General features: G+C 50.1%; 2 protein-coding genes across 3 annotated transcripts; both read right to left on the bottom strand.

Moving 5' to 3' along the window:
- Window positions 1-354: 354 nt before the first annotated feature.
- Window positions 355-6,455, bottom strand: CALHM2 (calcium homeostasis modulator family member 2). Of its 2 annotated transcripts, XR_006168735.1 has the most exons (4): window positions 6,199-6,455; window positions 3,858-4,826; window positions 3,247-3,779; window positions 355-2,350 (listed from the first exon to the last, which is right to left on the bottom strand). XR_006168735.1 is itself a non-coding variant. In XM_042818306.1 (3 exons), the coding sequence occupies exons 2-3, from the start codon at window positions 4,398-4,400 to the stop codon at window positions 3,363-3,365; spliced, it is 960 nt and encodes a 319-aa protein (XP_042674240.1). In that variant the 5' UTR covers window positions 4,401-4,826; window positions 6,199-6,455; the 3' UTR covers window positions 355-3,362. The 2 variants fall into 2 exon arrangements, 1 of the variants encoding a protein (XP_042674240.1); XM_042818306.1 differs by having other exon boundaries at window positions 355-3,779.
- A 2,903-nt stretch (window positions 6,456-9,358) lies between these two features.
- On the bottom strand, window positions 9,359-11,204 carry CALHM1 (calcium homeostasis modulator 1). Its single transcript, XM_042818773.1, has 2 exons — window positions 10,648-11,204; window positions 9,359-9,838 (listed from the first exon to the last, which is right to left on the bottom strand). Exons 1-2 carry the CDS (start codon window positions 11,194-11,196, stop codon window positions 9,359-9,361), a joined length of 1,029 nt encoding a protein of 342 aa, XP_042674707.1. The 5' UTR covers window positions 11,197-11,204.
- Between the last annotated feature and the right edge of the window lie 1,556 nt (window positions 11,205-12,760).

Genomic DNA, 12,760 nt, shown 5'->3' with positions numbered 1-12,760 from the left:
TGTAGGTGCTCTGAACTTGAAACCAGAGTTCTGCAGGACTCGGCCCTTTTGCCTCTCTGAATGCCCAGCATGGGCGAGGCTGACTAGTTAAGCGTTCAGTTAATTCCCAAATCCAATGGGATCTAAAAACAAGTTGTTCTACTGCTTATCCCCAGGGGCTGCAGGGTGCTGGACTCATGCTTAATGCTCTTCTAGAAAAGGACGATACTTTCTTGCAACATCCAGTAGCAGCTGCTGCTATTCCTTTTTTTTTTTTTTTTTAAACAGTGCAACTGCAGTAATGGTGGTTTTCCTTTTATTTTTTCCCCCAAATGAATTAGTTACGTAATAGAGTGTGTAAATAAGTGTCTGAATTGAAACCAAGATCCCTTTGAAGTATTATTTCTTTATGATTACAGGGGCTATTATAGTCTATACAGTAGTCAGCAGGGAAAATGAAAGGGCTGTGTTTAACACTGTGTACTGGAGCCTGGTTTAAGTGTGGCTTGCTGCTGGAAAGCGTGCCCTAACTGACAGCCTGTAGGCTGCTCTGTGGCAGCATTGCTTTCAGCCTCTGCAGGAGGAGCACAGAGCACGTGAGCTCAGCCTTCATGATCCAGCATGCCAAGAAGACAGGCGCCTTGGCTTCCCTTTTGGTATTTTTCTTGCTTACGCTGAGTTGGAAAGCTGTGTGGCTTAATGTCCTGCTTTGAGTATTTTTGCAGAAGTTAATCAAGTCTACTTCTTCCCCAAATGCTTTGCTCCCAGCATTTCCCACACATTGGTAGCTCTCATCCTGATTCCTTTCCTCCTTCGGTACTTTCTTCCATCTGCTGACTTCACCTCACCCTCACTGGGGCAGGGTGAGTGACTACCTTGGCAGGGTTATAGATAACCCTATTAATTGCAGGGGAGTTGAACTAGATGACCATTAAGGACCACTTCCAGCTCAACTGATTCTATGATTCACAAGGGCACTGTTGGGCTATGAGGGACAGAAGCCCAGAGCTGCGTTATCAGGGACCATGCTCAAGGCTCTGGAAGAAGGGAGGAAAAACAGGAAAAAAAAATCCTCACAATTGCATTGTTTGAGATTTGCTACATATTAGAGAAATACTACAGTGCAGTATTTCTGACAGCAGTAGTTTGCTCTGCTCTTTGCTGTTAGCTGCTGGCCCAAATCTGCCTCTCCAGGAAGATGGTGAAAAAATGAGCAAGCTGCACAAGTCTCTGGCCCATCACAAGGCATGAAAAGCAGCTGGGGTTAATGGAGAAGAGAGAAGCTAAACAAAGCAAAGGCCGGGCTGTACACATGCTGTATTCTTAGGATAAACAAATCCTTTAGCAAGCATTGTGTCTTGCTGTTCTCCTTCAAAAGGAGGGGAGAGGAGGAGAAGGAAGTGGAGGTGGTTCAAAGGAATTAGGGCTGTCTCAAAGGGAAGTAAGAGGAATATGCTCATGCTACTGTTTCAGCAAGTTACCTTGCATCTGCTGACTTGCATGCGGGGGTGGCAAGCGCATATGCGTGTTCACCCCTCAGGGCCTGTGAGGAGAAATGCAAATTTAACTTTTTTATCTCAAGTGAATGCAGTTTCTTTTTTTTTTTAACTTGCATATGATCATTCCTGAAGATTAGGTCAGTTGGTAGCTGAGCCTTCCCACAGATGAAAGGCAAATTATGGCAGAGCTGATCATGGGTCCTGGGATACCTCCTCCACCAGTTTAATATATGATACTTCAAAACATAGTATCGTGGTGTTACCTGAACAAAAGAGGATGTAAACATTTAATAGAAAGAAAAGTTCCCAGTTCTTGGCTTCAAAAGGAATATTAAAACATGCCTTCTATGACTCCCTTAAAAATGTCAAAAGGCAATGAAAAAGAACTCATTTAATAGTTTATTTAAAATCTTCTTGTGTTGAAGCCTCTCTGAGTTCAGTGAGCTTTTTTTTTTTTTTTTTTCTAACAATTCAAGGCTTTTTGGTAAAAGGCACAGTGTAAATGGAAGTTGTGTCTGTAGAGGAACTGTACAAGTAGGAAAACCAAACTCCACTGTCCTGCCTATATAGGTATATAGGTCTGACTCTCAGGTAGAAAGGGGCACAGTGCCAAAACAGTCAGCACAGTGTCAGCAATTGCAGTACTATAACATCTCTCTTGTCTTGCTCTCTCAGTACAGCTGAGTCCCTAAAATAGCCAGTTTGCTGCAGGGACTGTTTAAAGCAGTGGTAAGAATTTAGTTCAGTGGTAGAGGAGTAGAGAGGGCTGCTCCCCTCATCCCATTCCCACAGTCTCTTGTGCTGCAGAAGCAATAGAGCAGGTGAGTGCATGTAACGTGGTCTTTTGGCTGGCAAGTTTTTTGCCCCTTTCCCTGGAAGAAATATGCTCCGTTAGTACAGCAAAATACTATTTTATACATATAGTGTGTGTGTATGTATATAACATAATTATATGTATGTAATTCTGTCTGGGGTTTTGTTCCAACCTGTCAACCAAACAAGCAGGACTCTCATCCAATGGTGGATGAGTAATGCAATGAGCTGCACATGGTGCTGTGGTTCACCGTGGATGCTATGCTCCCTTTGAGCCCTCCACTATGCCACCTCGCCTGAAAACTATTCTGCTGATGGTGTCACCTTCCAGGTTTATATTCTCATGGCTGCGACCATTTGGGCTCATTAGAGGTTGCCAGATGCTTCAATAAGAACAAAGGGAGTTTAGTGTCCTACCCAAATTTCAACTTGGTAATTACAGAGTGTCTTTCTGAATGCCTACAATATTGGTGATTCCTCCTGCCTTAGTCTCTCAGTTATTTGGTGTGCTGATGTAGTATTGACCCACTCCTTCCCAGATGCTATTGAATCCTTGTTGCTACAGGAATGTGCTCACTGCTTCTCTTTCCCTCTGAAATCTGTAAAGTACTCCAGGACCTGTCAGTGTAACTGGCACTGCAGAACTGCATAAGAAGATACTGGTGTTGATAAAAAGGTGGGTGTGTAGGATGGCTGGGGCTAGCCCTGCCACAGGGGAGACAGGTGGGACTGCAAGAGTCAGAGCTAGAAATGTTCCCAGCTCTTCCTCCCTGAGGTTTCTGATGGTGCTTAAGACAGCAGGGCTCACCAGCAGCCTGAAGGTAAGGTGTGCATCTGCTGTGCTCCCCTTATCCCTCTGGGAGCACCAGCAAGATGGTTGTCTCCAAGGGAGGGGTTCCTCAGCTCAGTGCATTGCTTATCAGCCTCTACCTGGAGGCTGTTGATTCTTTTTTACCTGCTGAGAGTAGTAATCCTGTTGGCAGGAATATTCCCAGCGAATCCATGAGCTGCACACCAATACTGATAGGCCTGCCAGGCAGACTGGGGAACTGCTTCCAACATCCGTCTGTCTTAGGAAGCCAAGAAGAGCATTTCATGGCCCTCTGGGGTTGGCCCATTCCCTTCCACCCCTTTTGCCCATTTGTGGAGTCGGCTATAGAGGGGGAAGCCCTTGTTCTCCCGGTAGATGTAGACACCCGTGATGGCGTTCCACTGGGGGCTTGGCTGCACGCCCTCCACTGGGAACTCCTGCACCAGCTCCTTCTCCTCCTTATCAAGTGCCACAAATCCGAAGAATTGCTTCACATTCTTTGCTGCCAGGATCCTGGAGTGGACTTCAGCCGTGCGGCGGAAAAGCTTGTCCTCGTTGGAGCGGTACTGGGCCCAATAGGCCTCCTGCCGGTAGCTCAGCGGTGAGCAGCAGTGCTTCAGGCACTTGGTGAGGAAAACCAGGACGGCGACGATCCCAATGAGCAGCCAGCCAAAGAGCTGAGAGAGAGAGTTTGCGTTAGGGCGTGTCAAAATGTTCTTACCTGCTCCGTGCAGCTCTGCTCCCAACTTGCCTACCTGGGATTCATATCTCAGCCTCCGTGTCACCTCATCCCGGAACTTGGTGAGGTTTGCTGGCACATCTTTGCAGGGGAATCTCGCCAGCACCTCAGCCCCAAACTCAGATGGGAACTTATCCAGGGTGGATGGCCTGACAAACTCGCTGAGGGCACAGATGTAAGCCTCCCCACGCAGCAAGGAGATGACTGACCAGGTGACGGGTGCCACGGCTGCCCGGCCCATGATGGAACCGAAGAGGAGGAAGGTGGCGGCAGTGGAGAAGTTCTTGGTGCCACGCTTGTGGCACTCAGCCACTACGTTCCAGGTGTGGTTGTTCAAGATGACGCCGATAAGGAATAGTGCCAGGGCTGGGACACCAATGGCAGCCAGCCCATAGATGTAGTTGCGGGCTGGAGAGCAGGGGCAGTGGAAGGCAACAACTGAGAAGAGCTCCTCGCTGCCCACTGTGCCCAGAGCCACCAGGCCATTAAAGATCATCACGTCTTTGCTCTTAAAGAACAAGGAGAGGAAGCGGAAGTTCTCAGCGATAAGGGCAGCCATTTTATCCTGGAGATGGAGAATGAGAGGAGGTGCCTACTGCGGTGGGGGGCTGTGTTGGCCCACGTCCCAGCACTGAGGGACACGATGAGGGAGTGAAATGGCCTTGGGATGACTGAAATGAAAGGGAGCACAACACCTTCACTGCAGTCACTGATAGCTGGTGTCCCAGCCTCTGGAGCTGGCTGCTACCAGGGATACTTCGGAATGGATTGAGGAGGAATTCAGCTTAAGCAATGAAGGAAACCTCAGGCTCCTCAGTTTTTCAATAAACTGTCCAAGAGCATTTCTGTAGCAAAGATTACCAAGGGGACGATCATTTCTACCCTTGTCATTAGCACATTCATAGTCTTTCGTTTGGCTTTAGTCACATCCCACAGAAGCGATGACCACTGGTGATGCTGCTGGACACTTATTGATCTCCCAGGCCTGTAATGAAGGAGGACGCTGTGTTACTGGGGAAACTGGACCAGAGCAGTGGGGCATGGATGCGTCCCCAGCCCTGCCAATGACTCACACTCTAGCCCTCCCTCCTTAGACCTGATGAGTTAATATTTAGTAAAAGCCTGAAGTATGCCAGGGAGACAGCAGGAAATGAGTCCCATGGGTGCTGCAAGTTTGCCTGGTAGGTTTGGGTACAGGGAGATGCTTCATGGGAGGATCAGGTTGGAGAAACATTAATGGGAAAGCAGCAGCTAGTGGCTGAGGACCTACTGGAGGATGGTGTCCTGCTGCTCTGCATGTGCCTTCCCTTTTACTGCACATAGTGGCAGCTGGCCCCGTGCTAATGCAGTCCTGTTTCTCCATCAGGGGTCTCTGCAACTGGGCAAGGGGCTGCTGGTGCCAGCAAGAGATATTACTTTCTGGGAAAGCAAAGCTTATTGTGATCCAATGTACAAACACTGAATATTGATAGAGCTGGGCCTGAAATTACATAGAAGTTCCTGCTAGCAAGGGATGTGGTAGGATGATTCTCTCCCACAGTTGCCTTGCTGTCCCCTTTGCGAGTGTTGCTTAGCTGATTTCTTTGTTTCCTTTGCATCTGCTCTGCACCCCTGTGTGGTTTAATTTCAGGAAGCTTCAAGTCTGACAAAGCCTGCAAGCCTCGGGGTTTGCTGGAGGCATGAAAGACCTGGACAGCTGACTAACAGTCCCTGGTGGTTTGTGCAGCACTGGCAGCATGCGTATCGTTGTACAGAAGTTCTGGGGGAGACCTGACACCCCAGCACAACTGTCCCAAAATCCAGGGTGAGCTATCCCTGTGCTAGCCCCAGCTACAAGGAAAAGGCTATGGGGGCGTTTGTGCAGGTGAGAGAAAGACGCCATAGTTCATCCTCCTCTAACAGAAGCACCCAGTGCCTTTAATACCTTCCTGCATCTTCCCAGGTTTCCATATACAAAATTCCCTCCTTAAAGCCAAAACCCGCAGCCACGTGACAGCAGCTCCGGCCTGCAGTTCTGGCTGCTGTGCTTTGTGATGCAAGCAAGAACACTAAAGCTCCAAACTTGCCCTGGTGCATGGTGTTCAAATCCCTTTTATTAGAAAAAGCTGATAAGCAAGGCTTTGCAACCTCTCTTCCAGATCCTGGTGCCAGGCAAAGCAAAAAGAAGAGGAGCTGGCAAGGAGCATGCTATGTTGGCCAAGGGGTTACCCTTGCTTTGCTGCTGGGTTATGATGGGAGAGATGGGTGGGTAGGATGGGAGGGGAAAAGATGCTTTCAGCAAAAGACTTTTTTAGCAGGCAGTGTTAGTCTTTTCCTGAGACATCTCTGAAAGAAAGTGAAAAAATGCCATCACTTACTTGGAAAGCCGTTGAAATCCTTCTGGAACTTTGTCTAGCTGGTTTCACTCAGGCTCCAGGAGTGGGGCTCTCCCAGCAGCAAGGGGGTGAGCAGCAGGGAGGGTCCAGCTGAGGCCAGGAGGGTGGGCGAAGCAAAAGTGGGTAAAGCCGTATTCAAGTTCGCATTCAAGTTCGGCAGCTTCCTTTGCAGTGTGCCCTGGGCTGTCAGCTTTTGGGAAGGAGGGAGGGAGGGAGGAGGCTGTTCTTGGGGCCTGCGCCTGGGTGGGGCGATGAGCAGGCGCGTGGCTTCTGCTGGGTGCAAGACTGAGGTTGTGCCTTTAAAAAAAAAAAAAAAAAAGAAAGGAAGGAAAAGCCGAGAATGAGTCAGTGGAAAAAGCACGTTGGTATGTTTCAGATCTGCGATGCAGCTGTGCAGAGGCTGGCTGTGGGGAGGACGGGGTTTGCCTGCAGGACAGGAGCAATGGATGCCTGGATGGAATGTGAGGGGGAAATTCTGGAGCCCCTAGTCTGGTCTGGATGTGACCCCCATGCTCCCTAGAGGATGCTGGTGGGACCGAGGCTGGAACCCATGGGAATGAGGATGGGACCCCAGCTGAGCAGGTTGGGGCAGTGTGGGAGAAGCCCTTTCCTCGTCTCAGGGGAAGGGGTGGAAACTGCTGTTTTTGTGACTGAGAGCTGGCTGAGCCTGTGGGGATAATGCCAGTCTGGCTGGGTTTTCGAGAGGAGCAGGAACCCATCACCACAAACTCTGTCAGGTTTTGCTTCTTGCCTCTGAGATGGACCCACTCTTGTGGATCGAGCAGAGGGGTGTAATGGCTGCTATGCAGTGCTGTGGTTTGCGTGGGACAAGCTGTGTGTTTGGGGCTGAGTGCAGCCCATGAGCTGGAGATTGCAGCCATGTTCCTGTCTGTCTCTGCCTTTTTGCTTTCTACTTCCTCTGTAGACTGATGCCTTGCTTTCTCCTCTCTGCTGCTTGTCCCTTGGCTCCAGTTCCAGCCTGTCGCAGAGACCAGAGGCTCTGTCCCTTTTCCCCAGCCTCTTTGGCACTGTGTCCCTAGGGTTAAGCTCAGTGCTCTCATGATAATCTCTTCAGCACAGGCAAACCTTCAAGTAACACTCACGTTCTCCTCTGCCCAGAGCAAACCAGTGCTAAGCCAATGACTGTGGTCCAGCTGAAATCTTTGTCTTGAGTACTCCTCATCCTTCAGCCTGGTAAGGCTCTAGCCTTACCCCATCCCTTTGTGCTGGCCCTGGTTTTTGCAGCAGTGCAATGCCGGAGTGCACTGCATGCATGGCAGTCCCACAACTCCAAGAGCCCCACTGCCAAACATACTCTGTGCCAGGACCGCAGCCTGTGGGAGCCACTCTGCATCCCCCAGTGAGGGGTCTACTCCCACCAGTGATGAGATATGTCCCCAAAATCCAGAAAAGCTGCTGGGACAAAGTGTCAGCACAGGAAGATCACCATTCCTGCTCTGCAGGGACTGCCAAAGTTGCTACATGGGACAGAGCTTTGATCTCAAAGTCTAAACTGAAACTCCAAAAGCTTTTCTTTGCAAATGCACGTAGGTTCCTTGGTATGTGGATGGAGCCGGCTGGCCCCGCATGCTGATCACAGCTGTAGTGGGACTTGGGGTACAGCTTTCTTGGTGAGCCATGAACAGTGCTGAGCTGCAAGTAATGGGAGTGGAAACCGCCTTTATCTTTTAATCTCCTTTGCTTGTAAATCAGGTTTTGTGTCTATTAATTTCTGGGCAGGTGCTTTAATTACAGTTTGGGGTGTGAAGATTAATGATAAATCTGTGTCATGCTCCTTTCTCCCGGGAGTCAGCCACACTCAGTCTTTGACCATGGGCTGGTTCATGCTACAGAGCAGACTGAAGAATTCCATTTTCGTTTTGTCCTTTGTTCTTCTCTCCCCACAGCCTCTGTGGAGTTAGACACCGGTAATTAAGGTTTATGTTCAGAACAGTCACCTCAGTTACCAGTGAGCCATAATGGGTTAGTTTAAACAAGAATGCGGTAGGAGAAATTTCAAGGGGATGAGCATTTAGAAAGGGACGCAGCACGGGTAAAATTTGTGTTTCTAAAAGCTTTTTTTTCTCCTGTGTGCTGCTAGTGCAATGAGAGCAAGGAGTGAATGGAGAGATTTCCATTGCTGCCTCAAGGCCCTGGGTTCTGTCATCCCTGGGCTGTATGGAAATCAGTGCCTGCCTGCTGTTGCAAAAGGTTGGGTGCTGCACCCTGCAGCCATGTGGCTGACCCAACTGTTCCTCCGTGGGCTGTGGCTGGCCCATGCCAGTCCCACATATTGCCCCAGCTCCTTGTCCCTGTACTGAAATAAAGAAACCCCGATGGTTTTATAAACAGCCTTTATGACTCTTGTGCATCGAGCCTGAACAGTAAGCCTGAGATATTTATTTGGAGCTGACTTCTCAAACAAACACCTGCGCTGATGTATAATGTTTGTCTTCATGCTGGAGAGGAATCCAGGTGAAGCTGCAAGAATGGAACATCCTGCAGAAAGTTCTTGGCAGGAGGTTCAGCCTGGCCTCCACCTCTCCTGGTCCAGGCACCCCGTTTCAGGAGTTTCCCCTTGAGCCATACTCATGATACCACCTCTTCCCTCACAATGTAGGATACCCCTTTTCAGGTTTATCTTTGCATCGCCTTTATTTTAAATCTTCTCATGGCCTGGAAACTGTATGTGTGTGTAGGGGTCAGTGCACGGGGGGGCTGATGGGGAGACAAGCAGCCCAGCTTGATTCTTTACTGGGGATATTGCAATGCTGCCCAAATGCACAGCAATCCTTGGTGTTGCAGGGAGCTCTGCCTGCTCCAGCTCTGTCACAGGCCATGAAGTGCATGTGAAGAAAGAAAGGAAGTTTTGCACATATGCGTCAGCAACTGCTTCCACACAAAGCTGTGGCATGGTGCCACGGGATGCACAACGTGCCCCAGCATCCCCAGGGCTCATCTGTCACATCGAGCCTTGGCCAGCTGCATTGTTCAACCCAGAGCTCATTGTCTGCATTACGCAGGCTGCAGGGCTGCATATGGGGAGCAGATGGGGTCACCTGGGTGTCAGTGCTGCCCTATGGGTGCTCGTGCACCCTTTGGGTGCTCATCACCCCAGCCAAAAGTGTGGCTCTGCTTCTGCTCACACCCTGCTGTAGTAGACTGCAGCCTCCCGCCGGGGAGCAGGGGGCTGCATGTGGGGTTGTGTGGGGGGCTGCCATTCCCCAGCCCAGCCATTGCTGCTGTGGGGTGCAGTTGGGTGAAGGTGCAGTGGGGGCTTGCACCTGTGCCAGCTTTTCAGGGCTGTGTTCATAGTGCCCCAGTCGGTGATGCCTAAAAGTTTCTCTGAAGCTTCCCCAGCATCTGTGGGGGCTTTTCTGGGTGGGTGGCAGTGAGTTGCCACCAGGTCTTTGCTTATGCTCCGGAAGAACTGCTGGATGCAGACCTTGGCAAAGCTCTTGGCATGCTCTGCACATGTCTCATCAAACAGCTTGCGCTCGATGTCAATGTAGTGGGACCAATACCTGCTCTTCAGGAAGACAGTTTGGGTGAAGCAGGGCCGGAGAGATCTGACCAAGAATGCCAGCGTGGTCATCAGCAGCACGAAGCACCAGCCTAGGGCCTGTGGGGATGAGTGGGAATACTAGATCCATCATGAGCAGACCCTAATAACCCCTTCTTCCCAAGCTTCATTTCTCTTCTAAAAATAGGAATGATTCCTATCTGTCCTAAGGAACACAGGAAGAGCAACTTTAAAACAGAAAACAAGTGATGAGAGAGTATTGGACCATCCTGATTCTAGCTGTGGCCAGAAGCAAAGGACTTGAGAAGAATTAAGCACAGGACGAGGAGTTATTGGAACTTTTTCATCTGTGGTTACCTGGTGTGGCTAATAAACACAAGCAGCAGAGGCAACTGGTTATCAGCCCATTGCTTACATGAGCTATAACTAGTGCCCAGAGCAGCCACAGGTTAACAGTGGGTTACATGAGGTGGTGGCAGTCATGGAGTAACAACTACATTTACTCCTTCTGAACTTGCCCTAACTGATTCTTGGTATACAGCTCCGCTGTGCATCACCATCCTGGGCTGGTCAGCCTGGACCAAGTGGGGTCAGGACATGGGTCCTTGCTCCAAAGCCCTGCCCCATAGTCACCTTCTGCTGTTCATGGGAATGCTGTCAAGGTGAAACCTGCCACTATTGGGATGGAGCAGAGGGGTGCCTGTGGTCAGGGAGCCAACACCTGGACCAGGCTTGGTGGAGAGGAGTCCGAGAGGCTGCTGTGAAGGGTACAACTTGTCCCCCTGCAAAACAGCCCATCTCTCCTCCTGAAGCTTTATTTCAATGAAATCCCCCCTTTAAGACAGAGCTAAGGCTGTCAGCACCTAACCCTAAGCCATCAGAGAGGACATAGCTGTGATGCCTCTTACCTGTGAGATGCAGCGCAGGTACCTGATGGCCACTTCATTGGCGACGAGCTCCTGCCCATCATAGATCTCCTTGCAGGGGATGCGGGCAAGGACTCGCTTCATCTCTCCCTGGGAGAGGCTTCGGTGGCTGGCATTGCCCAGGGCCTCCATGGGCAGTGCGGTGCAGAAAGCACACGTGATGCACTTCCCGTCCAGCAGTGTCACTGACACCCAGACAGCTGGGGCAATCATGGCCCTCTGTGCCACGGAGCAGAACATGTAGCGCAGGACGGCCGCATCCTTCCTCCGCTGGCCCTGGGGTCGCCTCCACTCCTCAGTCAGCATGGACACGTTGTTGTTCAGCACGAAGCCCAGCAGGAATAGGATGAGGGGAGGCACCAGGAGGACGCCCAGCCCATAGGCCAGGTTGTAGCGTGGCAGGCAGGGACAGTTGAAATCAAAGGCTGAGTACAGCTGGGCGCTGGCCAGGGCCATGATCCCACAGATGCCGCTCATGAAGGACTCCTGGTTGGACTGGAGGAACTGGAAGACCATCCGAAACTTGTCCATCTTCCTCCTGAAACAATTCCTCCCCTATTGTGGTCCAAGCTGAGTCTTTGGTTTATTTCATTCTTTCAGACCCTTTCTGCAAAGATGGACATCAGCAAGTCTCTATAGAGTTCAGCAATTTACTTACGCGCTCTGACAGCCCCAGTATTTAATGCAGAAAATGCAACTTTTTATTTCCTGTTTATTTTGCTGCTTGCAGAACTTCAAGGTTTGTGTCCTTTCACTCCTCCTTGTGTCCCCGGGACCTGGGTTGTTTCTCATTTGCTAAATCTGTCTCCATTCTTCTCTATGTCCTCATTTCTGCAGTCTCTCTGTCACCAGTCCTCCTGGCTGCTGGGCACAGGTGCTGCCTTGGCTGTGCTCTGCCCAGAGCAATCTGTGCCCTGGCAGGAATGGGACTTGCTGGTTGGGCTCTGTGAACCTGCTTGCAAATTCAGCAGGGCAGCTGAGTGCCTCCCACGCTGGACAGGATGCCCCACCTCTGCTCTGCTAACATAGATAGAAAATGGGGCTTCAGATTTTCCTCCTCAAAATCGGCATCAGCCAGAGCTTAGCTTCTACAGAACAAACCAAAAACAAGTGGATTTTATTGCTGCTCTCATACATCTTGACTCCCATCTCACAAAGCAGCTTCGGAGCACCACATTTCACCTTCAAGCTGCCCAAAAAATACTGGAATATTTGGACTCTAAGTGGCCTTAAACATACTGCTGCAGTGCTGACCACCAGCAAGGCATTCACTCCCTCCAGCCTGTCACCACCTGTGCTACTGACATGAGTGTCAAAGTGGTACCACCACAGAGGTGATCACAAAGCACACTGGTAACACCCAGTGAGTCCTAGCTTTGCCTGCTGCAAAGAGGTTAATTGCATGATCTCATCAAACGGAAAGAGATTTGCCTGCATGAATACAGATGAGGATTACTGTATCTCTAGCTAGGAGAGCCAGCTGGCTTCTCTGCTCACCTGGTGCGTGGCTTTCTGAAGGGCAGTTTACATCAAAGCTGCCATGAATCAGCCTTGTAAATGCAGAGAACTATTTTTGATCTCCAGGAAAACTTTCATTAAAGATGAATGAGGAGCCTGAGTCTGTTTGGTGTGCAGCAGCAACAGTTCTCATGGAAGCCAATAGCAACTCAGTAGGGATCAAAACAGGGTTCATATATGTCGATCTTGATCTCTCCTTATTTTTGTGTGAGAGAGTCTTTTTTTGTGAACTTCCAGCAGGAAGCTCACTCCAACAAATTTTCTGTACAGAAACAGCATGACCTCATCTGCTTGTGCTTTGGAAACCAGGCCTGGCAGAGGTGGTGCATGTCCAAATCCATCCCGATCTGGGGTCCTGCACCCGGATGCCCAGTTAGACACCATAACAGGGAGTTGCGTAGGGCTCTGTGTGCCCCAGTGAATACAGGAGATAGAGAGGAGGGACAGGAAAGTGGTCACGATTCCCATATCATTGGGAACATTGATGGTGGGATGGGGAAATCTGTCCTTGCAGTCAGCATCACTGTTTCATGGACTCCTGGTGGGTGAAGGGCCCTGAGGACTTCAGACACATCTG

Source organism: Centrocercus urophasianus, unplaced genomic scaffold (assembly GCF_019232065.1).
Source record: "Centrocercus urophasianus isolate 14NV4802_14NV808 unplaced genomic scaffold, USGS_Curo_1.0 seq_17, whole genome shotgun sequence".
Taxonomy (NCBI): domain Eukaryota; kingdom Metazoa; phylum Chordata; class Aves; order Galliformes; family Phasianidae; genus Centrocercus; species Centrocercus urophasianus.
The sequence above is the reverse complement of the archived record's forward strand: the minus strand, read 5'-3'. Positions and strand labels throughout refer to the sequence as shown.

Coding starts and splice junctions, on each gene's coding strand:
- CALHM2 (XM_042818306.1), bottom strand. CDS start 4,400: ATGGCTGCCCTTATCGCTGAGAACTTCCGCTTCCTCTCCTTGTTCTTT. Junction 3,780..3,857: donor GGCTGAGATATGAATCCCAG/GTAGGCAAGTTG, acceptor TCTCTCTCTCAG/CTCTTTGGCTGGCTGCTCAT.
- CALHM1 (XM_042818773.1), bottom strand. CDS start 11,196: ATGGACAAGTTTCGGATGGTCTTCCAGTTCCTCCAGTCCAACCAGGAG. Junction 9,839..10,647: donor ACCTGCGCTGCATCTCACAG/GTAAGAGGCATC, acceptor TCATCCCCACAG/GCCCTAGGCTGGTGCTTCGT.